Source organism: Copadichromis virginalis, linkage group LG18, assembly GCF_057382275.1.
Source record: "Copadichromis virginalis isolate Kocher_CV1m ecotype Utaka linkage group LG18, C_Virginalis_male_GT1.1, whole genome shotgun sequence".
NCBI classification, from domain to species: Eukaryota; Metazoa; Chordata; class Actinopteri; order Cichliformes; family Cichlidae; genus Copadichromis; species Copadichromis virginalis.
Window position 1 is genome coordinate 3,059,121 of NC_140635.1, and position 26,991 is coordinate 3,086,111.

At 45.4% G+C, this 26,991-nt stretch overlaps 2 protein-coding genes across 2 annotated transcripts in view; one reads left to right on the top strand and one right to left on the bottom strand.

Moving 5' to 3' along the window:
• Window positions 1-3,138: 3,138 nt before the first annotated feature.
• On the bottom strand, window positions 3,139-8,412 carry LOC146686938 (uncharacterized). The gene is made up of 3 exons (XM_085439377.1): window positions 8,179-8,412; window positions 7,710-8,139; window positions 3,139-4,109 (listed from the first exon to the last, which is right to left on the bottom strand). The coding sequence occupies exons 1-3, from the start codon at window positions 8,410-8,412 to the stop codon at window positions 3,715-3,717; spliced, it is 1,059 nt and encodes a 352-aa protein (XP_085295503.1). The 3' UTR covers window positions 3,139-3,714.
• Window positions 8,413-24,885: 16,473 nt separating this feature from the next.
• Window positions 24,886-26,991, top strand: part of tmeff1a (transmembrane protein with EGF-like and two follistatin-like domains 1a) — a 109,209-nt gene continuing 107,103 nt past the window's right edge. The window contains exon 1 of the mRNA XM_085440135.1: window positions 24,886-25,732. Within this exon, the coding sequence (XP_085296261.1) occupies window positions 25,585-25,732 (148 nt within the window). The 5' untranslated portion in view covers window positions 24,886-25,584. The remainder of the gene's footprint in view (window positions 25,733-26,991) is intronic.

Consider the following 26,991-nt stretch of genomic DNA (forward strand, 5'->3'; position numbering starts at 1 on the left):
AATCCACCTTCTGTTATTTATTTCAGCTGTTTCCTCTCAGCGGGGCTCAGCTCTTAACATAAGTAGCACATCTTAGTTCCTGTGTTTCTGCACCGCCGTCCTTCACGATGCCTTCGGCTGTTTTTTACATCCTGGGAATTAGTTTTGTTCAAAAGCTCCACTCCATTTGCAGCTTTTGGGGATTTGTCCACATTCTGTCTGTAGTGACAGTTTCACAGCAAGAAGCTGTATGGCTACAGGGTGTATGAAAGTATACAGCTTTTCAGCACGGTCGATAGAAAAAATGGCCACTTTTTCCTTTCTATTAAAACCATACAGATGCTAAATTTAGGTCACGTGTTTGAGTGCCTTGTATAAAATCATCTATGATCCTGCTGTCAGCTGATCTCTGAGAGCGTGAAAGAGACTTTGAGTAGAAAACAAAGTCTAACTAATAAACTCTTTGTATGAATATTTAGGGTTTAGCCGATGGATGAGGGCGAGCTGGCCAACATGGATGAAGCTGTGTGGTGGTTGTAGGTAGCTGGATCTGATGTGGATCTGACCCTCTGATGTGTGGACGCCCAGAGAGCAGCAAACACTGGTAGTTCCTCTAATGTCCACTTTCACACTGACTCACATTTGAAATCATTTTTTATTCCAACAGCAGAATACAGTCTGGGCTTTTGGATAGCATAGTGGAGCCTCACTGGGAAATCTACATCATAACCTGATGTGCAGCTCCAGAGAAATGCAACCTGTGGCCTGTTCAGCTTCATCGATTCTTCATCTGCATTTCCGCAACTTTTTTGACACAGTTTTTGAATTTAACAGTTACACAAAAACAATCATCACCTGTGTATAAAGCATAAATGATCATAACGCAAATGTCAGCAGATTGTTGAAACTATCAGAATAATCATGAAGAAAGAGAAAAAAAGCTGTCGCTGCGTGTGAGACGTCAGGACAGCCACGCCGTAATGAAGACATAATGCACCACAAACGCATAAATGTGGGCAACGACACTGGTCACTGTGCAAGCTACATCATAGGCTCTACAAAGGTTCTCTGCAGAACTCTTGTGGTTCTGAAAGTAGAATGGGAGGCAGAGCCTTCAGCCCTCAGCTGTGGAACCAGCTCCCAGTTTGGCTTCAGGAGACAACAACACCCTCTCTACTTTGAAGGTTAGGGTTCAAACTACTGCTGGATCAGCTGATCCTGAGCAGTCCCTTAGTTGTGCTGCTATAGGATCAGACTGCTGGAGGATCTCCCATGATCCACTGAGTCAATATAATTCAGTGTTTTCTGTCCCACAGTTTGTGTTAGTCCTCATCTCTATACTCTCTTTTCCCCCTTCTCGTCCCCTTACTCCCCCACATACTTACTGCAGATGGCCCCGCCCCTCCCTGAGCCTGGCTCTGTTGGAGGTCTCTTCCTGTTAAAATGGAGTTCTTTCTCCCTGCTGTCACCGAGTGCTGCTCATAGGATTGTCTGATTGTTGGCTTTTCCCTCTAATGCTGTAATACTTTACATTGGAGTGAGAGGGTGCTCAGGTGTTCAGTGGGACAGACTTAACTGAACACGAGCCTCTTGTCAGCTCCCTGCACTCCCCAACAAACAAACCGACACACACTGGCAGAAACTGTTCAATAAGATGTTTTCCCGCCCGGCTGAGCAGTACTGACCAAAATCAGCTCAGAAAACAGTTAATTTGAAGGCGCTGCTGTTTCGGTTTCACCCGGCCTCGGCTCTTATTTATTCCACAGACTGCTCTGATGTTCAGGTGAGCTCCTCTTCGGAGCTGCCGCAGCGTCGCTCACTCATTATTATTCACATATTCAGCTTCCTGTGCCAGCTGCGTGAGCTTACACCGCCGGTATTTGTTCAGGCTTTAAAAGGAGCAGCACTTATTATTCGTGTGAGAGACGGCACAATGGCTTTTAGCTGAAATTGTCCGCCCACGCGTGTTGTTTTTGATAGTTTTTCCTGGCATGTTCCCAGGAAATGCACTCAATATGTAAACGAGTGTGACACTCAAACAATTATTCGACTCGGTGATTCAGACGTGTGCTGTGAAACGTCGTGCCATTAAGTGCCAGATTCAGCCCCGTGTGCTGCTTCTGAGCAGTGGTTTGAGGTTTTATTTCAAAGTGTTAAAACTGCTGCTGATTTTAATTGTTTAGTGAGGGCAGCTAATTGGGAAACATACCTGGATGTGATTGGTTTCCTATTATTCTGCAAACACAGCAACAATCAAAGTCACACATGTTTCAGTTACTCTCATTTTTATTGCTTTACAGTCATTATACACACCAGAAAATGTTTGTTTTCCTGACTGATAGATATATTTAATGTTTTCTGTCTTATCCTGGTGGAACTTCCCACAGTGACACCATAAAATCCATCAGCACGGGAATCACAGGTCACACTGGTGGTTACTGCAGAGAGATGCTGCTTTAGTCCAGCGCTGAGAGATGGACAAATATAAGTTACACACATTTCTCTTTTTGTTTGTTTTTACCAGAGAGATTCAGATTTTAGACAAACTGAGGAGTTCTGGAGCCTCCATCAGGTGTGGACGTCCACAGCAGCTAAGGCTTGTTTCAGTTTTGATGTTTCACACCACAAGCAGCAAATGTTCCTTAAAAACATCCTTGTGTGTTTCGAGCAGCAGGAAGGAGGCAGCTGAGGCAGTGATGTGTTACTAGAAAGGGATTAAAGGCTACGTAAATGCTACCTTGATGATAAAATACTGAAGGTGACAGCGACAGCACGCACTCATCGCTGATGTCCTGGTTATAACTGGTTGCTCGTATATTTGATGTTGACATTTATGTTGTTGAAAAGTTATCAGGAGATCAGATTTTGCCCCCCATCACGCTCACAGTGGTACCACAGTTTCCACAGTGTTGACTGAACCACAAACTGTCAGAAGTTCGGTTTCATAATTTTATTTTTCATTCACATTGTTTAAAATCCCTTTAAACCATGAAAGAACCAGCAAAGTTTAATTGTTGTTGTGTTTGCTATTTCCTGTGTGTGCGTGTTACGGCCGCTGGCCTCAGGTGGCCCCGCCTTCCTCCATGGAAGCCTTATGTTACGGCCCGGCTCTGCTAGGCGGCAGCGGACGTAACATAAACGAGCCCAGAGACCAAGGAGTTAGATAGGAAGACAAACATAAGGTTTATTAACACAACTGAAATCCGTTAGTGAAACAACTCACTAGGCAGCAGAGAAACTTTAAGCAAACACCACGATTAATAACACCAGTAGAGCACTGCTCTACTAAACGTCTCGCAGGAGGCAACACAAAACACAGGCAGAAGGCAAAAGGCAAAAGGGAGGGACTCTCTGTACAGTCTGTTCAAATCAACAAGTCCCTCGACGAATGAAGACTCCTCAGCCTTTTATACTATCAGTTAACTGCAGTCAGCTGTGTCACTTGTCATAACTGCAGACAGCTGTGTCACTTGTCCGTCGTACTCCAGGCTCCTGCGGCAGCCAATGGTGTGCGTAGTCTGACAGGCTCGGATCCGCATGAAGTTGGGGCGGGCATATGTCCGGGCCAGCCAATCCCCCGTGAGTCCTGGAGCACTGTAGCTTCCATGGAGGAAGGCGGGGCCACCTGAGGCCAGCGGCCGTAACACCCCTCCCCTTAAAATACCAACTATGTTGGGCTGAAGCCAACGTTACAGAGCAAAAACAACAACAAAAGACAAAAGCAGTAAAACATGTTTACAAACGGGACAGACCGTCGGCTAAAACATTTTCAGTCCCCTTTTTGTGGTGGATACTTAAGTTGTATTCCTGCAACAACAGAGCCCAGCGCATAAGGCGCTGGTTGTGATTAAACATACGCGCCAGGAACACAAGTGGGTTGTGGTCTGTGTACACGACAAGAGGCAACATGCTGGACCCCAGGTACACGTGAAAGTGCTGAAGAGCCAACAACAAAGCCAGGGTCTCCTTTTCAATGGTGGAGTAGTTTAACTGATTTTTATTGAACTTGCGGGAAAAGTAACAAACGGGGTGGTTCAAACCCAGCAAGTCTTCTTGCAACAGCACTGCCCCAGCCCCGACAGCACTGGCATCAACCTCGAGTTTGAATGGTCGCGTCAAATCAGGTGCAGCTAACACAGGAGAATGGCAGAGGAGGGCTTTTGCACTCTCAAAAGCATCCTGACACTCACTCGACCAGCTAAACTCAACCTTTGGGCTGAGCAGGTCAGTCAATGGCTTTACTACAGAGGAGAAATTCTTACAAAAGTTCCTGTAGTAGCCCACCATCCCTAGAAACCGACGTAACTCACGCCTGGTGGTAGGCGTGGGAAACTGTTTAATCACTTCCACTTTGGCATCTATGGGCCGGACCTGTCCACGTCCCACCTCCCTGCCTAAGTACGTCACAGTAGCTTTGGCAAACTCACACTTAGCTAAGTTGAGAGTTAGGGTAGCTTGTGCCAAACGGTGAAATACCTGTTGTAACGTTTCCAAATGATCTTGCCATGTTTCAGTGTAAACTACTAGATCATCTAGGTAGGCACTGCAGTTGGACAGACCACGGAGGACTTTATTTACTAGCCTCTGGAAGGTGGCAGGAGCGTTACACATGCCGAAAGCCATGACTGTGTACTGTAAAAAATCATCGGGTGTAACAAAGGCAGCGATGTTAGAGGCACGTTCAGTTAAAGGGACCTGCCAGTAACCCTTAAGAAGATCTAACTTGGAGACATACTGAGCAGTCCCAATACTGTCTACACAATCCTCAACCCTTGGGAGAGGATGTGAGTCAGCCACAGTCACAGAGTTCACCTTCCGGAAGTCTGTAATAAAACGGGGCGAGCCATCTGGCTTAGACTCCACTATACAAGGCGAGCTCCAGGGGCTTTGACTGGGCTTCGCTAAACCATGTTGCAGCAGATAGTCAGCCTCCTGTTTCATGAGCACGCGCTTATGGGGGCTGGCTCGATAAGGATGCTGCTTAATAGGTTTAGCGCCCTGGACATCAATGTCATGCTCTAGCACCGTAGTGGCAGTTGGCACATCCCCGAATAAACAGGTGTATTCCCTAATTAAGGCAATTATGTCCTCTTGCTGCTCTGAAATCAGATGCTCAAGCAAACCCGGCAATGCTTTTAGCATTTCAGAGTTAGACAAACGGGGTCTAGAACAGGTGGGATAACATAGTTTTAACCCATCACCCCCATCCGCCCCTCCTTCCTCCAGGTGGCTTGAGGCTACAATAGGAACACAGAGCCCTGCAGGCTTTGGTGTTGACCGCGGATGGTACAGTTTCAACATGTTTACGTGACAGACACGTGTTTTGCGTCTGCGGTCGGGAGTGCAAATTACATAATCTGTCTCCCCTCTCTTTTCACAAACTTTAAATGGGCCACTATACCTAGTAGACAAGGCTGAGCCAGGGACAGGCAAGAGCACGAGAACCTGGTCACCCACCTGAAAGGTTCTTTTAACAGAAGCCTTATCATAATGGCGTTTCATCTTTCCCTGTGACGCGGCAAGGTGTTGCTTAGCCAGAGCGTTGGCTTGATTCAAACGCTCACGGAAGTGTTTTACATAACTGCTGACGTTTGTTTTGAAAACCCCTTGTGGGCTCAAAAACGCCTCTTTCAGAGCTTTGAGGGGTCCCCGTGGCCTATGGCCAAATACTAGCTCAGAGGGACTAAACCCAAGTGACTCCTGAACGGCGTCACGGGCAGCAAATAACACAAATGGAACACCCTCGTCCCAGCTCTTACCACTCTCCAGGCAGTATTTGCGTAGCATCGTCTTCAAGGTCTGGTGCCACCGCTCTAATGCACCTTGCGATTCAGGATGGTAAGCAGAGGACACAATATGCTTAACACCCAGAGTGCTAACTGCTTGTTTGAATACCTTAGACTGAAAGTTCGAGCCCTGGTCGGTTTGTACGACCTTAGGCAAGCCAAACACTGAAAAGAAGGTTGTCAACGCCTTAACGACAGATCTCGCTGTAATTTTATGTAACGGGACAGCCTCGGGGAAGCGGGTAGCGGCACACATTATCGTGAGTAGATATTGCTTTCCTGATTTTGTTCTAGGTAGTGGACCCACACAGTCTACTATGACATGGTCAAACGGCTGATCCACTACAGGAATGGGACACAACGGAGCCGGGGGTATGACCTGATTGGGTTTACCTGCAATCTGACATACATGGCAACTGTTGCAAAATTTAGAAACATCACGCTTCATACCAGGCCAAAAGAAATGTTTTAATAGTAGCTGGTATGTTTTTGTGATGCCCAAGTGTCCTGACCACTGGCTTTCATGGGCAAGGGCCAGGATCTTCTGCCGGTACGCAGAGGGCACTACAATCTGCTTGACCTTACTCCAATCTGCACCTTCTGCACCTGGTGGAGACCACTGACGCATTAGAACATCATGTTCTATGAAATAGGCTTGTTGCTCCTTTTTGGCTTGCTCAGCACTTACCATACGTTTGAAACAGCTCTTTATTGTTTCATCAGCTAATTGAGCTGCTGACAGCTGATCTCTAGTCAAAGGCAGTACAGAGTCCTTAGGAAATGGATCAGGCTCCTCAGGCGTCACAGAGTCTGGAGGTGACAGAACATTGTTTCTGTTAGTGGGTACATCATTCTCCCCGGAAAACGAGGACATCAACACAGAATCAGAGAGGGCAATATCAGTATCTTTCCGAGCTTGTGCTCGAGTAATTGCACAGGCTGGATACAGCCCAGGGTGCATAGACACATCAGAAGTTTTCTGATTCAGGGGGTTGTCTAAAACCTCCAGACGAGGGAGCACTACCCCTCCTGCGATGTCGTTGCCCAACAGCATGGCCACACCCTCTATTGGCAAGGCCGGGCAAACGGCAACAGGGAAAAATCCTGTAGCAAGGCTAGATTTAATAAAAATTCTGTGAACTGGTCTAGGAGCGTAACCCATCTCTATCCCCCGCAGAACAGAATTAAAACCACATTCACTTTTAGCAGAAAATGGTAATACACTTGAGAGGATGACAGTTTGAGAACCTCCAGTGTCCCTTAAAATACGCACAGGTTTTAACTCGGATGGATTGTCTGTTAGCGATACTAAGCCATCAAAAATGAATGGTTCGAAACAGGGGTCAGGCACCCTACCACCACACTCATGGTCCTCGTGACGGGTCTCAGCTTTTACAAAACCCACCCCTTTGGGTGGTTGAGCATGTGATGTTTTGCGTTTTAATGCTAAACAGTCAGCAATCACATGTCCGGTTTTATGACAGTAAAAACATTCACGGTGTTCCCTGGACCCAGACTCTTTAGCTGTGTGGCGCTGCTGCACAGGGCTAACCCGTGGCTTCTCACTGTCAGTAAATGAGGCTTTGTGAGTGAGTACAAACTCATCAGCAAGAACAGCAGCAGATGTTAGTGACGTCACTTTCTGTTCATTCAAATACAGCACAATACGCTCAGGAATGCATTTCTTAAAGTCCTCTAACAAAACTAGTTCGCGCAGAGCGTCATAGTCAGTCGCTTTTGACGCAACACACCACTTATCAAAGAGAACCCCCTTTTCTCTTGCAAACTCCACATAAGTCTGCGACAGCAATCTCTTTTGCTGGCGAAACCTCTGCCTATAGGCCTCTGGAACTAGCTCATAGGCCTTCAAGACAGCTGCTTTAACACACGAGTAATCTAAACTGTCCTTTAAAGAAAGAGCAGCCACCACCTCTTGAGCTTTGCCGGACAGTTTGCACTGTAGCAAAAGAGGCCAAATCTCACTAGGCCACTGCAGCGCGCCAGCGATTCGTTCAAATGCTGCAAAGTATGTATCCACCTCAGTTTCTCTAAAAGTGGGCACTAAAGAAATGCACTTATCAATTTTAAAAGCAGAAGTGGACGTGGAGGTGGGACCGGAATGAACAGCAGAGACAGATGAGGCTTGAGACTGTGACTCCAGCTCAAGCTGTCGGAGCCTAACGGCCTTGTCTGCCTCTATTTCCAGCCTCCTTATTTCAAGCTGAATCCGCCGGTTCTGAGCCTTCTCCTCAGCCTCCATCTGGAGACGTGCCAGCCGCACCTTCAGCCGAGCTCCTTCTCTCCCTTCGGAACTCCCGGAAGAGAGTGGATCATAGCGAGGAAGCGTGCGCGGCGTTTTTCCCCGCTCATCCCCCTCACCATCCCCACTGGAACCATTTTGGCCCTCTTCAACTACGGCAGCTTGGCTTGGCACACCAGAGACTACAGGCAAAACAGGCGCTTGAAGCACACCAGCTCCCACCAACTTGTCCACCACTAAGGCTTTTATTTCACTCTTACGGAGAGTTTTTGAAACCTGCAGCTGAAAGTGATCCACAATTTGCAGCAAATCATTTTTGCGACAGCTATTAATAATCCCTAGAGACGGAGCAGCTATAAAGTGCTGCAAACAAAACGCAGCCGACATAGTGCTTAATCTTTAGCAAATTCAATTTCTCTCTTTTTTTTTTTTTTTTTTTTTTTTTTTTTTGACCCCCACTCCCAGGAACAAAGACCCCCTATGAGAGATCCCGGACGAGCCCCCACTTATGTTACGTCCGCTGCCGCCTAGCAGAGCCGGGCCGTAACAGTGCGTGTGTGTGTGTGTGAGACGTATTACTTAAAAAAGACAAATGCTATTTATTTGTGTTTTTTCATTACATTTAAACAGCAGCAGGACGATGTTTGTGTCAGTTAAGAGTCAGAAGGAACCATAAACCAACTGTAATCTTTCATCCACTTTATTACTTTTTAATAAATGTTTTTCTTTTTGCTCTTTGTTTTATTTGCTCTGACTCAGCGTTGCACTCACCTGGAACTCTGTTAAACTCAATAAACATGACATTCATAACATTTTGACAAGCTTGGAACAGATATGAACTCAAACACTGGACGAGGTTTATTGCAGGTTTTGAAGCAAAGCTGCCAATAATGCAAGAATGAAAGATTTTCTTTTGTATTTCAGAGCATGAGGAGAGGAGAGCTGACAACAAACTAACAAACAGGAGGAGCAGCTAGAAACACCTGATCGACAAAATCACTGAAGGATGTGCAACAGCCTGCTGATCACTGACAGGAAACTCAGCCTTAGTACAAGTAACCTCAGTAATTATCTGTGTTAAATAGTATTAATTCAATGAAATGAAACAGTTTCATTTATTGTTTTCTATCCTAGGATATAAAGTTCATCAGCAAGAACTTAACTTTCAGAACTGGCCTCATGCTCACAAAAACACATTTCACTCATTTCTTATCACGAGTCGTGTTTTTGTTTTCTGCTGTACAACAAGACAGCGAGTGTTTATCAATGTTGTCATCACTGCAGCTGTTTTTATAATAAACTCAGATCATTTACAGCAACTAGTTTAAGTCATGTCAGTTTATTTATGCGCTCACTTACAAACAGCAGGCGCTGACCGACTGTGCAATAACAAGAGATTAAAAACATAAAAAATATGAAGAACAACACAAGTAAAAAACAAGTTTTCACAAAAATACAACGCCTGCGTTTAAATACACGAACAGAGACTCTACAGAAGGCAGTGAGACGGATTAATAAACAGCAAAACGAGTCATTAACAGCTGACACAGAGAAATAACATCCACGAAGGCAGATGATGAGTGAGCAGGAAACCAAAAACGAGGCAAAGGCAGCGTGATGACATCATGAGGACGAGGGCAAACGGAGCTGACGGGCACAGATGAAACTGACGGGCATTTATTCTTCCGTGTTAAATGTGCACGCCGTAAGCACACGCAGCTCCTGCAAGTGTGACTACACGTTGCAGTGATGCAGACCAGAGACTGACCGCAGCCTGAACGAGGACAGGGCTGATCTTCTCTTTGTCACGTTTCAGTCTGTACATCCTTAGTTCCTTTCCTTGCATCCTCTCCTTCACAGTTTTGTCCCACCAGCAGATCCACGAGGAGAGAAACAGTGAGACGTCGTCCCTTCGGAGCCTCATAAACTGTTTTGTTATGGCTGCTTTTTATGATCTCAGATGTCACAGAGATTATGACGTGTTTATAACAGTTCGATTAACTGTACAACCTGGAGCAGCACGTGACAAGATGCAACCTCTTTTCTTTTAAGTGAACAGACACTATTCAGAAAACGTCTGAATACAAAGGACGAGTCCACGCAGCGGTGTGCCAACACATCCGCTAACAGCACATCTGTGCAGCTGCTGTGGCGGGCCTCCTCAGTCCGCTGTCCTCCGCGTGGAGTTTAGGACTTGATACATATTAAGACTGACTTTCAGGTCACAGGAGGAGACAAGGAGGCACAAATTATATAAAATGCAGGAAAATTAAAAACAGCGACCCAAACTCAAAAAGATTTCTTCCCCTGTTCAACATGACTCAGGCTTTATCTGCTTTGGTTACCATGGAGATGCCTTGTTGTTCCCTAAAGAGTTCGTTCCCTTTAAGTATCAGTAAGAACGTGTTTGTACTCCACGTTTGATGCCAGAAACATTACACTGCTCTGTCTAATTCCCAGCTTTTCAGCGAACTGTTGGTGGACTGATGACTTCCTGTCGTTGCAGGAAGTATATGAACATTTGTGGAGCAGCGGCGGAGCTCTGACCTGCTTTCCTGTAGGACTATGCAAACATGGGGCCGGCGGTCACACAGCAAAGTCCTTGAGGCCCTCGTGAGCATTGACACAGCAGCTGTCGACATCATTGAGCCTGACGCAGATCAAAGTGAACAGATTCTCATCAGCCGCTCTGCTCGGCAGCCTGATGAGAGTCCGCCGCTGAGTGACTGTTTCCTGTATGTTTATTTAATCAGGGCGAGTCTGAGCCTTAATCACACACTTCCATGACTCATCTTCATCCCGCAGCCCTTCGACGCTGACATGATGGAAAGTGACACGAAGCCACTGGCACGGCTCCTGCTTCTGTTACCTCTGTCCTCACGTCAGTGACAACATCTGGGCTCTGCTCAGAAGGTGAAAATAAGTCTGAGACCCAGGAGTGACCTCACACATCTTTACCGCAGTGACATCTGATGTCACAAGAGCTGGATGGGTTAAAAAGTAGTTGTTTAAACTCATTTTGGAGGAGGCACCTGTCTGCACATGTCCACATGTAGCTGCCCTTCAAGCCAGCCAGAAGATAAAACCCCTCCCTCACATCCTGGGTCCTCCTCGGGAGTCTGGGACAACCATGTCATCTCGACTTGGAGTGAGCAAGTGAAGGACTGAGCTCAAAGAGCACGAAGGATAAACTTCCAGGCACTACTCGCAGCTGTCGATGAGGGAAACAGTGAAGATGAACCAACAAATCTTCTCCTTCGAGGTCAGCTGTCTCTCTTTGAAAATCCTCCGTTCGAGGTAGCAACTTACCTGGAGCGGTAGGGTTGCTGTTTGCAGTCATTTAAAATCTTTCTCCAAAACAGTGGTAACACCACAGTGTGAGAAACATCCACTGAAGGATGCTTTAATGACCAAAAACAGCCCACAGCACTGAAAACCTCTGAACTGTTGCTCGGACTCAGGACAAGACGCGGGAGATGAACACGTAGGAAATAATAAAAACACGGAGATGAGTGCGGTGTGGATGCGCACGGCATTTTCAAAGGAGGCACAAGACGAACAAAAATCTAAACATAAACACAGAACTGATCATTTTAAAGGGTCCATTCAGGAGGGGATGGAAAAAAGCCTCCTCTGAAGCTCAAGGTCATTCAGCTCATCCCTATTTTTGCTTTTTGTCTAGTTTTACACACAAAGATTGATTTTCTTTCCGGGTTTTTGAGCTGGTATCTGTGGCTTTGAGTTTCCCCCAGACAAGAGGGAGCCGGCCCACTGCACAACGAAGCAGTCCCCAGGCCCAAAGGAGGGAGGGGTTTAATTAGAGGATCAGCTTTGAAATCGTGACCTGGCCTTCCTCCCCCACCCAGCCCAGACCCCTCCACGTCCACATCACCCTGCTACCATCACATCAGGAGCAGCGGGTGAACCAGCTCTGTGGTCTGTACATCTCACCTAAAACATGGCGAGTTCATAAACGATGTCGTCGGTCAGTTCTTAAATCAGACGAGAGAAACATCAGATACATAAAATGTTCTCCTGACTCACTTTTCTAAACCTGTGGTCGGGTTCCTGCTCGAAGCAGCTTTGTTGTGTATTCTCAGGACTCCTTATCACCGAGCTGCAGCGCTCCAACCATGTCATTACCTCCTTTATCTATTTCTCCGATCCGTGATTACTCTGTGGGCGATTTGTTTCTCATAGGTCAAAACTGAATTGACTTCATAACCTGCTTGGGGTGGGGGGTGAAATCAATAGCGCTGCCGGGGTAAGCCTTCTCTCTGATCCGTCTAAATCGATTGTCACCAAGAGGGGGATTCAGAGGGAGCTGCTGCAGGTGGAGGTGGAGGGTGATATGAAAACCTGAAAAAACCCAGCACGGTGCCAGAGTATCGATAAGCTTCCAGCTGTATCGAAGGATTAAAGCTGCGGGTCTCCGGTAGGTCCACTTCATTAACAGATCGACTCAGAGAGGCGGGTGATGATCAAAGTAAAGCTCTGCACACCAAGCGAGGGGAGCAGGGGCTGATGGGAAAGCGGCTGTCAGAAAAATAAAAAACAAACACAGATTCACCAATAAGTTCATGGAAATATTCAGAACACTTCTGGTAAAATGCTTCTAATGAGGCACTAATTATAAAGGCCACAGAAGCTGAAATTAGTGGTCTTTTGGTGCAAACACAAACAGTTTATAATGAGCAGCAGAGAGACAACGAGAGCAAACACAGCCCATAATATGGCCTTCAGATATTAACCTCTCAGTAAAAGAAAGGTTAACAAAAGGAAGTGCACTTTTTTTGCTTCATAGTTTTATCTAATTAACTTATTTCACTCCATAGAGTCCTGTGATTGTGCTATATTCAGCTTTTAAATGTCATTTTCTTAATCACCGCGTGTTTCTGGGCGTGTCGTCCTCGTCTCGGTCTGGAATAAATGTATCCAGCTCCTGAAGAGTGTTTCCCCCTCTCTGCTGGTTGGTTCTGCCTCAGTTTGAAGATGATGTCTAGCACAGACAAGTGTTAATGAAAGTCTGGATTTTCTTGCTAAGAGTCACAGTCGAGCTCCAGATTGCTGCTGCCATAGCTGCTGGTCTGTTTCATTCTTTTTAGAAGACATGTAGTGATCGACCAGCCAGGAGCAACATCGCTGGTTTCCAGCGTTCTCGGTCAGTCTCACATATCACCAATTAGAAGCTGGTCTGGCATGCTTATGTGATAAATGTCATTAGTGTAGAAGCTCCTCACTGTGGAGGCAAAGCTTTCCAGAGCAGCCTCGGTATGAGCAACGGAGCAAAGCAGTGGAAGATTATGATGAAAAAGAAAAAAGGGTCAATGACGGTTTATTTGTGTTGCTATTTAAATCTGTTGCACCTGCTTTTGTTCAGTAAGGTCAAATACATCAGGTCACGCTGGGCGTACAGCAGCTCACTTTCTTTTGTTGTTTGTGCCTTTTTTCAGTAGCAAAGAGTTTTAGATCCTGTGATTTGCTGCACTTTGGGGGAAACTGTGAAGGTTAATATTTTGCTCTGCTTTCTGGTTTAGGTTTTTTTTTTTATATGCTGTCAGTCGTAGTTCTGAGAAAGAAAACTGGAATCGTCATAAACTGGTATCGGCACGTCACAGACGGAAATCAGAACTGGCCAAGAAAACTGCAATCAGTGCATCAATACATTTAACCGCTTCTAAAGACATGTTTGTGCAAAAGTATTTTTTATAATTTGAGTTTTCTTCTGCCCATGGACCAGCCAGCTTGTGTAAAAGCTGCAGTACTTTAAATGTTAGCAGCAGCAACTTACAGAACGACAGATATTTATCATGTCAGACAGCACGAAGAAGAGAAGCTGGGATGAAGGTGGGCTGCAAAGTGGCTTGCATTAGCAACAGCAGGCAGGCTAAAGCAGCTTAAACAGCTCGCCAACATGAAATTTAGAGTTTGCTCAAAGGCTGACAGGCTGATTGTTTGTTTGTTGATTGGTTACCTGATGCATACTGTATTATGATGCTACATATTTGTTGTTGAAGTCTAAAAAGGTGGCAGGGTGCAGAGGGACCACTGTAGTTCAGCAGTTTTTGCAGAACATCGTATGGATTTAAAGTTAGCAGAAAGCCAGACTTTAGTTAACCCTATTGAGACATTACACCCTGCAATAAAATAATTAGCTGCAATTTAAAAAATGTACAGACGTGAGCCAGTAAATGTTCACTTTAGGGCTGGAACATGAACACGTTACATCATGTGATGACTGAGCTGAGGAAGCAGCAGCATCAGCATCGTTTCACCTGTATCCTCAGTGTCAAATTTAACTCCACAGAGATTTTCTGTTCAGTTTGAATGAATCAATCATCTGGCTGGTTCACTCATTTTCTTCAGTTTCCCGCAATCCACCAGGAGCTGAGGAGTAATCAGCGTTATTAAAGTCCGAATCTTACAGAGAAGTTTAATTTGTACATCATCTCACCCTTTAATTATAGATGACACAAAGTTACAAACGAGCTTCCCGCACCGAACGTCCTCTGTGACTCATCCTGATTTAATTTTTGCAGCGAGGTTCATCCGCCGCTGTGATCGGACAGGTTTTGTGAAAATGAAAATGTAGCTCCTTTTGAATGGATTCACGCTTTCAGCTTTCAATTAGCGCAGCAGCACTGTGACAGATGGAGGGGAAAAGTCATTTCCTTTTCAAGCTCTGAAGAGAGGAAGAGAGGAGCGAGGCCCAGGGCGAGCGATTCCGACCTGATGTAGAATTGTCTGAATCAAAGTCCCGGGGCGGGCTCGGTTCGCTCTGACGTTCCTGTTGGGGGGGTGGTCGGGTTTTTACTCAAAGATTTACAGAGGAGCTCATCTCTGCTTTACATCTTCAAGTCCTCCATGGGGACCACAAGGAAAAATAAATAAGTCATCTCTGCGGTGACACAAAGGAACCTGGCAGGTTTAAGGCTTTACAGTCTGAACCAGGAAATAATCACCAGAAAATCATAGATTTGTGTGTTTATTAAACCTTCTGACAATTAAAAGATTAATTAAATATTCCTTTTAAGAGTTATAATTTATATCACGTGGTGGATCACGAGGCAGCTCTGTGCTGTGACTGGTCAGAGGGTGAGGGGAAGGAGCATAGAGACAGGTCATGGTTTACTTCGATGTATCCTGAAACAGCTGTCGAGCATCTGAGAACATAACGTCAGAGAAACGAGGCGCTCTGCTCAGTTTCCCCCAAATAACTTCTGTGTTTGGCTTTTTTATGACGTCTCCTTCTTTTGGCTCCTCCTTTCAGGTGTCATCTGATCATCTGCCTCCATCTCACCTCATCCCAGCATCCGCCTCTGTCACACCAGCCCTCTGCATGTCCTCCTTCACTACATCCTCAGAGGTCTCCTCCTGAACTGCAGCTCCATCTTCATCATCCTTTGTCCACTTTATGTAAGCATCTCTCCAACTTTGTCTCCAAACATTTTTATGACACGCAGGTTGTAAATAAACGCAGCGAATCAAACAAAATGAAGTTTGACATGAAGGCCTCTTAACTTGTGCTGTGAATGATGGACATTTAGCGGACGCCGCCTCGTTACGATTAATCTCGTCCAAAGTGCAATCTGAATTTATAAAGCACCTGCAGACGTCAGATTAATGGAAGAAAAACTGTTACCGGGAGAAATGTGGCGAGAGAAAAACTTCAACAGTTTCATCTCTTTTCAATGAACTCCCTTTCCCAAAGCCTCGTAAATCACTTCGTCTAATGACTTATTTTAAAAAAATGACACGACTGCCACATAAAGCTGATATATAATGTGTCAGTCGTGGCTTTAAGACGATTAGATTTTATGAACTTAGCCCGTTTATGGGCTTTGTATAGAGTCTTTGAGGAGAGGACAGGGTCAGCTTATTAAAACGTTATGGCAGTCATTAATTATGTAAAATCAGGCACCGCTGCGCAGGAAGATGACTCTTCGGTTACTTTCCTCCTCTGAAGCTCAATGCGAGGAGGAGGACAGCTCTGCAGGGCGGGTGTCCCGTTACAAATCTGTGCAGCTGCTGTGAGCTCTTCACATACGAACACGTTTGCATTCGTGATGTTTTCAGGAGACACGACACTTAGAATATGTCATCATTAAATTAAAATATACAATATAACTGCCATTGTATTATTTCATCTCTCATCTCTGAGGCGTCTTTAGTTCTAAAAGCTGACGAGGAGTCACGGGTATTTACCCTCGGGTGGGGTCTTCACATTGGAAGTGGGCCTGAGATGATCCTGCAGTCCTGTGGGTTATTCAGGCTGCCGTGGGTCAAAGTGTGACTTTCTGTTCACTCATCTGAGCCCCCACCTCTTCAAAGATGGTTATTAGAGGTGGACATAAACAAGCTCCTCAAACGTTTGTCTTCTCATGAGTTTCCTGCCTGATGAGCTGCTGGGCCATGAGTCTGCAGGGCGCTCACATGACCTTTGGGATGAGCCTGTTTAGGTCTGACGGTGATGCTGGGTCTCAGGTGCAACGGGAAGTTGTGCATGGAGAAAGTTTCTCCAACAATCCTGCCACATAAGGAATGACAGAGCTCCTCTGCCTGGGTCAGCGACTCTCAGGAAGACCTCCGTGAAGATTAGAGGTTATATACCTGCAACCCCCCCCATTAGCTCTTATATCAGGAGAAGCGGCTCCAACGAGCCACGACTGTCTTCATGAACCTGAACAAAAGTCCAGCTGATGTCAACACAATCGTTGGAACAACTCAGTCATCCTTTTAATGCCTCTTTTGCAATAATTTCACAAATCAGTGCACTAATGAGATTGTCATTATACTTACAGCTGAGTGTAATTGTTTGTACTTTATTCAATTACTGGGTATGCAAGGTAAAAAAAACACTGGCATCTCTGTCTCTGCTCTTCTGATGCTCTAAAATCAGAAGTAATAAACTATTTTGTTTCCTGCTTATCTAATCCAGGAGCAGAAACAGCGCGTCAGACGGTGGCTGAGATTAAATGGCTCGTTGAGACTCCTGCACTCGAAGGGTTGTGTGGTGATTAGCAAAGGGTTAAACTCTATACCCCGACCCCACCCTCCCCTCTCCGGCCCTGCAGAATGGTTTGGATTATCTCCCCCTCCCCGTTATCGGCAGCAGAGGGGGTCGCGCCTCCCCTGTAGCCGAGCTGGAGCTACAGATGGCGGAGGAAATTAGAGTCTGCACGCTATGATCAGGATCAGAGCTAAAAACCCCAAAACAGCCGGGTTCCCCTCAGGTGCAGGTTTCTAATCATCCAGGGGGGGTCGGCTCTCTGTAAACTTTTCATTCTTCCACAGGTTGATGTTTCTCGCAGTGAAATTTTTAATTGCAGAACTTGTTGCATTGCTAATTTTCCCAGATCCGAGCGTTTTCTGCTTTAATGTTATCTTACAAGCAGGCATCGATTACAGCGAGACAACAGACTCCGAGTGTCTGCCAATCCACAACAAACGCAGTAAGCCAATTAGAGATAACTATCGTGGAACTTAATCGAATTAGCATTGCTCATTTGCCATCCTTCTCTTTCCATTCCACAATCCACATGACCCATCCCATCCGCCCCTCCCGTTTACACTCTGTTACAGCAGGCAGGCGGCAGGCAGGCGGCCCACCAACCGAGCCAAGAAATTAAAGTTTAAAAATGTGCAGAAGAGACTTTTTATCAGCAGAAATACTTCAGGATATTTCAGCAAAGATTGTGCACATATTTCAGCCATGACGTCCTTCAAATGCATGAAAAATGTGCTTAACTTGGCATCAAATTCAGTAAAATGTCAGTTTGTTAAATGTCTGTTTGCATATGTAAGATGACACAAATCACACAAATCCACCTCTTTCTCCTCAGAGTCTTTGTTTCCCCACTTCCTGCACTTATTCATGTTTTTTGTCTTCGTTCTGAAGCTGAAAATCTCGCAGACTGTGACTTCAGCAAACAGCACATGTTTCTGAAGGGGTGCTGTGAGGATTTTGTCTGTTACCACAGCAAGAACAGTCGAACGGGAACAGTGGGAGAGGAGCCGAGTTGGAAACGATGGCAGGGGCTGGAAAACGTCCACATGAAACTGGCAGAAATGGCTTCTTCTTCTTCTTCTCGGGATTTTGACCTTTTTGCACACAAAAGGTCAACATGATGTAAAGCTTCCACATCAGTGCGGTGACAGAGTTATTCACTGCACTGAATTCACGTCCCAAGTATGATTTTTCTCTTTTTAATGTTCTGAATTTGTTTATTGAGCATCAGGTTGGAACAGAAGAAATAAAAGCCTTTCATCACTTTGCTCACGTTTTCTCTGGAACCACTTTCAGCCGTGTTTGTGGTAACAGTTCAATTTTATATATGCACCACAGTGAACACGATTTTATGCATTTTTATTTTACAGAAGTTGTCTTTTGGCAGCAGATTCGGAGTGTTTATCCAAAGTCAGCATTTTTCAGAGTAAGTTTAATCGTTATGAAGCAGCAGAGCCCAAAGAAAGTTGTTTTAGTGCCTAAAATGTAACGTTTAAGTCCTTTAAAATGTGATTTTTGAAATCACTACTTTATTTTTTATCAGCAAATATTCTTTGAGCGCGTAATTAAGGACCAGCGTGGATACATCTTAACTACAGATGTGTTTTACTGATGCTGGAATACCCCTGACTCGTCTCCTCAGCCTGAATGTCTGTTTCAAGACTTCCTCGGTCACTGTTTATGAATGGACCTCGATTTTTTTAGCTAAATCTCTGTCGGGGGATAACAGAGTCCTCTGCCAATGCATTTTTGTTGAAGAAATCTTTTGTTTGCTTGTTGCATGAGCTTTGTTCTGGTATCAACCTGCCCAAAGTGACCGTCCACTTGTGCGAGCAGCGCTGGTGCATCGACTGTGTTTCCAGGTGTTTCCTTTGCTGGTTGAGTTTCTCGTGTTTTAAAGGTGAGACGGAGCTTTTTTTTTATCACTGCAGCACACGGACGCTAAACACTTCAGGAGAATCACTTTCTGCGTGGACGTTAAGCTCAGGATCAGGACGTTTTCACATCATCTAATGAATGCAGCAACATGTTAGTGACCAACCTCAGACTGAAGTTTGGTACGTTTACGGCATCGTCTTCCTCGCTGTTTGTCTCCCCATCAGCACCAGCTTCCCTGCTGGTGTGTTTAGATAAACCCAGTCACACATTATTATAAGTCAGCTAACTCGACTTCAGTAACTCTCTAAACTTGGCTGCTGTTTAGTTTTCTTTCTCCGTTAATGTGCAGGGTTAATTGTAACAGCTGGATGGACAGACACTGATCGTTTTATTAGAGCTGAAGGAGTTTGGACCATCTTTAAGTCTCAGCTGTTTGATTTCAGGGACTGGAGGAACATTTGGATCCTGAAGTGAGAAACGATGCCATACAAAACTTCACCACAAATGGAAACCAAGATTTTGTCTCTAGATTAAGAAATTCTCTACTTACATGTAAATATCTGTTTTTAGTTATTTAAAATTGTTTCTCTTCATTTTATATTCAAAACGTTATTTCTGCTTGAGTATGTTTACTTGGCGAGTTACTGTTTTTCTCTGCAGTTTCCAAGCTGTGAAATCAGCCGAATATGTCGTCAGCACCAGGTAGGCTGTAAATCTCTGCGGTGGGATGGGAGCATATGGTGGGAGGAATAATCTGACGACGGCCAAGCTTCAGTTTAAACCCCAAACAGGCGACCAAAGCTGAAGAAGCTTAGAGAGAAATTAAGACAAAACCTTCAGAGAGCGAGTCACAAAACAGCACTTCCATTAGTTTTTCACCTACTGTCTCTAGAATACAGAGCAGAGCATCTTTCTAATTACCGAGCCACCTGTTTGTTTTACACAGTCTGTTAGCTGAAGTTTTATTTTTAACACATGGCAGATGTCTTCAAACCATCAGCCTGAATAAAGTCGAAATCCAACAATGGAAAGCAGAAGCAGGAACAAACGCACAAACCACACTAAGGAAGCTCACAAGCTTGTGAACGTTTCCCTCTGAAGCTGTTTGTGAAGCTCCTGTTAAACGAGCAGATTTGTGCAACGCCTCCTCTGCAGCGTGTGCAGCCGTGAGTGAAACTGTGCAGACGTTTGAACGTGTCGTCAGGGTTTTGTTCTGTTTGTCCTCTTTATTTATTTCTTATAAAGGAACAGCAGGAACAAGGATGGGCTCGTACATGTTATCATCAGGATGAAAGTCTTGATATTTTGGTTTCCACGTCAACTGGAGATAAAACACATCCTAAAAGTATCAAATAAGTTCAAGGTCAGAGGTCACATTTTCTGAAAATCTTGTAAATGCAATAACTCAAGAAGGCACCTGAGCTTTTCAAATTGATGCCACAGGTGCGTTTAGTGGGAGACTGAGGGCTTTAAAAACGTTGGGGGTCATGCATCTGTTAAAAGCGCTGTGACTCATCTAAAGCCACAAACACTTGGACCCGAGGCTGAGCATCATCACTTAATGAGCTGATACAAAACACCAGGAGACAGATGCTGCTGTGAAGTGGCCCCTGAAACATGGAAGTGTTAAGACAACAGTGTAAACCACACACACACACACACACACACAAACACACACACGTTAGTAATTGATATGTTGTGGGGACACCTAATCGACATAATGCTTTTAACTACAGCTGGGTATTGTCACTGATTTCTAGAATCGATTCAATTCCGATTCACAAGGTCCCGAATCGATTCGATCCACGATTCGATTTAATTCGATTCGATTTGAATCTGGGAAATTTTGACAGTCAGAAATATTATAATTCAGATCAGTACATTTACATATTTTTGTATCTATGAAAAGGAAGCTGACACATGCAAGACTTTATCAAAGGTGTGAGCATCACAGCAGAGGCCTTTGTGTCAAAGTAGCTGAAGATAACACAGAAAAACATGAAGGAGATTTTCCTGGCCTGGGATTTTATAAAAATATTCTGCAGTAGATCAAAAACGAAAGAAAACCATTAATCAACACATGATTGTAATCTGAAGTTACAGCGGTTTTATTAGAGACACGGCTGAGCATTTTGCATTTTGCATAATTTTAAAAAGTTTACATTTGTTCAGTATTGAACGGCAGAAATTAGGTTTTCTTTTCAGATGTAAAACAAACAAAAACAGCGGCTGACAGCCTGTAAACAACGGTAGACTTGTGCGTAACAAGCAAGCGAATAATGCAGAAAACAGACAGACAGGGAGAGACAGAGAGAGGGGGAGAGAGAGAGCTGTGCATCGTGGTGGAAGCAAAACAGCAAAAGTCAGAGTGAGTTCATGACGATGTTGATGTGAAGCGTAGTTTGGATCTTCTTTTGCTGCTGGTTCGGTCAATGTTGTTTGGAGAGACATCAAACTAACAGCTTTAGAATCAGCGCAAAAAGGGCGTAAACACACCTGCCGACAGATCAGAATCAGCGAGCTGTCAGCTTTCAGCTGTGACATGTGAGAAAGTCACATGTCACTGATTCTGATCCGCGGTCAGAGCTTTGTGTTTACGTCTTTGTGCAGAAGCCGTGTTCCTGCTCTCATTCACTGGTTGTTGAAGTTTTGAGGTTTCACCTGAGATTCTGGCATTTCGGGCAAAATAAATTTATATAAAAAAATCGATTCAGGATTTTAAAGAATCGATTTCACGTTATCCAAGCCAGAATCGATTTTAATCGATAAATCGATTATAAAAACCCACCCCTACTAAAACCACATTTTGAGTCTGAAGAATGTCTTCAAACTTGTAGGGACCTGGATTTTGGTCCCTACAAAGAGATGCAACAACAATTTTCCTTGTTTTTCTCTAAACCTTGGAGCAGCTCTGGCAGTAAACCTTCACTGCTCTACATTCACCTGCTGGGCCACCGAGGTTAAGTGCCTTGCTCAGGAGTCATTAATATGAGTCGAGGTCTGTATGGGACTTTGAGCAGGCGGACATTAGTCCGGGTGTCAGCTTCTGCCAGCGTTGGCTCAGTGTCAGCGTGACGTGAAATAAATCAGGGAAGACTTCTTTATCTCAGCTCTGGTCTCTCCTTCCACATCTTCTGAAAAGTCTTTAACCTCGTCCTGGAAGCTAATCAGCAGAGCTGTGAGTGATTTAGAACAGGCTCGTTCCACTCTGCCATCTGGCAGGCGGTGATAGCACCCGGGAGAGCTGTTACAGCTGCTGGCGTGGAACCGACCATGTCCAACGGCGCTGCTGAAGACTCCTCTGCTGCTGCTGCTGCTGCCTCCACGTCAGAAAAATGTGCACGTGATGGAGAGACGACAAACCGACAGCAGCAGGATGAAAGGCAGCGTGCCAAATAGGTCCACCTTGGTGGAGCGCCAGCGGAGGCCAAAATGAAGCCGTGGGCCAATATGTGCAGTGTAAATATTAATCCAGTCAGCGAGGAGGGTTTAATGACTCGTGTTTGGGCCCGTTTATACAACCAGCTCAGGTTTCGCTCACGTGGTGACACAGAGGTGATGAAATGTGTGAGCGGGGCTGGAACCTTGCTACACAACGCCATTAAGAGGAAGTATCAGTCAGATGTTGTTTAGATGCTTTAAAGATGGACACAAAAATCTGTCATTCAGTTTGGAGTGACCGCACAGCTCCGATCAGGAGGAAAGTCGGTCATCAGAACAACAGGACAGATCTGGTTCAAAATGTCACATCTGCTGTTTGCTACACTGACATTCAAGCCTAACATCAGACGCCGCATCATCATCATCATCATCACGTGTGCAGAGGACAGGGACTCGTGATGCTGGCTCACGTCTCCTGAGAGAACGTGTGGTTTCTGCTGCGCACACTTCAGGAAGCATTCAGATCCTTTCTGAAATACTGACGCCACACCGTAAAAACAAAACCCACGACAGGTAAAAGAAAACGCAGCTGCAGAAAACTGAAAGCACTGAACACAGTCAGACAACCTCGTGCTGATGTTTACCTTTGTTAACTGAAACAGGGAAGCCTGGATCTCCTGAGTCACAGGAAACAATCAAAACCCTTCTCTTTTCAGCTGCTTCCTTTAGGGGTCGCCACAGCAGATCCTCTGCCTCCACCTCACCCCGTCCTTTACATCCACCTCTGTCACACCAGCACCAATCCATGAATCTCCTCTGTGAGCTTCCTCTCGCCTGGCAGCTCCATTTTCAACATCCGTCATCCAGTATATCCACGATCCCTCCTCTGCTCAAACCATGTCACCTGCCTCTCTAACTCTGTCTCCAAACAGCTCCACCTGAGCTCCACCTCTGATGTTTCATTTATTCTGATCGCTCCAAATGAATCTCTCAACATGTTCCACTCTGTCACCTCCAATTTGTTGTTTCCAAACAATAAAAGCGCACATACAGTATAAAATAAAACAATAAAACCATGAAAACAGATGTGAAGATGGACAGATGTCGCCTCCATCGCTCACTGCTTTGTTTTTAAGCTCAGCGTTAATGTTTTTGCTGCGTTGGTGTTTAGAGGCTGCAGTGAGACGAGAGGTGGACGGCTAAGTTAATGACCGCTGTCCTGGTTAGCATAAACAGACTTCCTGTTAATTAGAACTGAGTGACTGATAAAATATTTGAATTTCAGCTAAAGTTGTTGAGGCTACTAAAAGCATGAAACGAAGGCAGAGATACAGACTCACTGGAGGATGCCTGGTTTAACCTGATGATGCATGTTTTTATTTTCTAATCTGCTGCTGAGTCTGTTTCACTCCACTGGAAACTAGAACACAGATCACTGCACTTTGACCTGCAGACAAACTGAAGTGATCTCCGTCTGCTTCGTCAGACTGTGGGACAGAAACCTTTCAGGTGTAAAGTTTCAGAGCTCTAATGTGAAACCTGCTCAGTGTTAAACAGTTAGGCATGAAACGCCCCTTTTTAATGAGCGTGCTCAGAGTCTAAAGCGGTGAGTGCTGATAACCACGGTGGTGATTCCCGACTGGGGTTTAGGCTTTGGTGACTCAGTTCAGGTGAAGGAAACCAGGCAGTGCTGTGTTCAAGTCACAGCGAAGATAGTGACCCAGTCACTGTGGGGACCGACTGGTTTTTAGAACCAGCCTGTCTGTGGAACTAAACTGTTTTCCAGTTTCAGCACCAACGTGATGATTTTTGAGTAAAACAGTCTTTGGACTTTGTGCAGTGTGAAACTGACCCTTAGTTTAAGCACTTTAAAAGATCCAGGAAAAGATCCTGGAAAGCCTAAAAAGCCCAAAGTCATTTGAAGTCACTTTGATGAGTGAGGGAACCTCCAGATGAACAGAATCAACGTTTGAGGAGCGTTTAAAACAAATACTTTTCAAAAATACATCATCCTGTATGAAATGATTTCTTATTGATCAGTGGGCCAGCCAGATTTGAACCTTGCCCATATTTAAACCGTTGTAAATGACTTGTTGGCCTATAATCTGTGAAACAGGTGTCAAACATTTCTCCCATCAATGACATGAAGTCATGTCGAGCCACAGAGAACGTTTTTGTCACGAGGTAGAAGCTGTGATCAGTTTCTGGCAAAGTGACCATCCTTTATTTATCCAGCTAGAAAGTCTCAGTGACATTAAAGTGATGTTTTTAAGAGATCAGAGGGAAACAGAAAGTTCAGCAGTAACTCTAAAACAGTTTCAAGTGTCCACGAAGGACTGATGATCACGCAGGTGCAATAACAGAGTCACAGAGTCTTCATTTGATGCACAAACTCTTCATCAATCGATCTAATCTGTTAATCAATTCATCGTGACTCGTGCTGATTATTAATCACGTGACTTTTTATTTTCAGGAGAGTTCAGCAGCGTGTTCCCGTGAGATCGTTCCCGTGAGATCGTTCCCGCCTCTCTCCCGGGACTTCTTAATAGAAAAATGTGAAAACTGTCTGAAGCGGATTCCGAGCAGCTGCTGGTGGAACAGCAGCCTCCACCGGAACGATTTCACGTCCTGAGTGGACACGCTTCCTTCTAAAGTGTCACGTGCTCCTTCTTGCATCGTTAACGATACTGAACAAAACCGTCACGTTCGGTGTCGCACGTGCTGCCGGCCGTGGATGTGGGCTGACGGGTTCAGGTCCGCGACCTGCCGGAGCTTCTTTCACTGCAGCCTTCTGCAGCTCAAGGTGTGCGTGCGCGCGCGCGTGCGTCAGGGGCGTGGAGGTGGAGGGGAGCGTTGCGTCCTCTCACGTGACCAGCCCGCCCGTCCTCCCTGCTCTCGGTCCGGATCTCTTTGTTGTGGTTGCAGCGCGTCTGTGAGCCGGAGCGCCCCGCTGAGCTCCGTGACGGATCCACGACGCGCGGGATCGTTTCGTGTGCGGCGCGAGACAGACAGCCGGATCCAGCCGGTGCAGCTCGGTCTGCCTGAAGATAGAGGCGCGGACGCAGGGGGAGGATGCTCCCTGCCCGGACGAACTGGACCGCCTCCCAGACTTCCTGAACGCGGATCCGGCGAGCGTTACCCGCACATTCCTCCACCTTCCCCCCTCTGCGCTCTCCGTCAGTGGGAGCCAGCCTCCGCCTGCTGCACCCGGGATTAAGCTGTGCTTTCCACCTGAACCGACATCCGAGCGCTGCGTCCCGCTGGCGTCTGCAGGTCTGATCGGCTTCTTCGCGATGTTGTCAGGCCCTGCGAGGCATCGCGGGCGTCCCGGCGGGGTCGTCCGGTGCCTGGTGTCCGCCTGCCTGCTGTCTCTGCTGCTGGAGGCTCGGGGGTCTTATCCTCAGAGCGGCGAGTGCAAAGGCAAAGGAAAGGACTGCACAGGTAAGACCTCCACCTCCTCCACCCCTCCTGCTGTAAATCAGCCTCTGTGCTTTGAATAATCCTAATCTGATGCCGAGATGTGCGCGCGGGTCTGTATGTGTGATATTCCCGTGGGCACGTCTTCTGTGATTCGGGGACTTGTTGGAGCCGCTGCTGCTGTGGTGACCTTTGAATCTCACTGAATCCTCATTGTCCTGCATGTCCGTGTCTGTTGGCCTGTTTGAGCTTCGAGCTGAAATATGAAGAGTCGGGTTAATGTTCCTGCTGCTGCGAGTCAGTTTAGTCTGTGAGCTGTGAATTTAATCTGCTGGAGTATCCACGCATTTATTCCTAAAGAGCTGTTTACAATATCACAGCTGATCCGAGTTGTATATCTGGTCCATGTTGTCATGATTGGATCCGTGTGGCCTGCAGTCACTTTGTGGGTTGTTGTTGTTTTGTACTTATAATTTTATTTTTCATTTAATTTAACTCAGAGTTTAGATTTAACCTTTTTATTTTAAGGCGTCTCTGTCTCAAACTTTCCTGCTGTTCTTTTGATAAATTTGGCCAAACTGTTGGCTGAAGCTCTTTCCTCCTGTTTCACAGTCCGTCTGCTTTCTGAAGCAGGAATGTTGAGTCGCTTTTATTTGCACATGTAAAGTTTCAGAGGGCTTCACAGACACGAAAACATTAAAAATGGGGAAAAAACAAAATATTCAAACATGGACAAACTAACATACACAAACCTGTAAAACAAAGAGAAAGAAATTCTGAAAGAAACCAGACTAAAGACCGACGTTAATGAAGAAACCGAGCAGCTGATCTGTTCTCCACAGAAGCAGGTTCAGTTATTGACATAAAAACAAGAATCAAATGCAAAATAAAATGTTTTAAGAGCACCTTGAAATTTTTGGTACAGTTTGCTTCTCTAATGTCTTGAAAACAGCAAAAGCTGCATTTCTATTTTTTCTCAGGGAGAAAAGCAGTAAATTGTTTGATTTTAATGAACTTCTCCAGTTTTGGATTCATGATTTTAAAGTTGCTTATTAGGTGAAAATGCAGCTTTAAAACTGCATTTACAGGAACATCAGCAGAGGCGTGCAGGTTTCAGGGGAGCAGTTGGGTGGAGGGACACTCTGAGTGGAACCCCCCCACGGTGTCACACACTTCATTTCTTATATTCAGTCTTTATGTATGGGAGGAAAACACAGCGAGGCTCTCAGACGGCCTGTGTCACATTCAAATAATTAATCTCTGCTTTTCTCATTTAATACAAT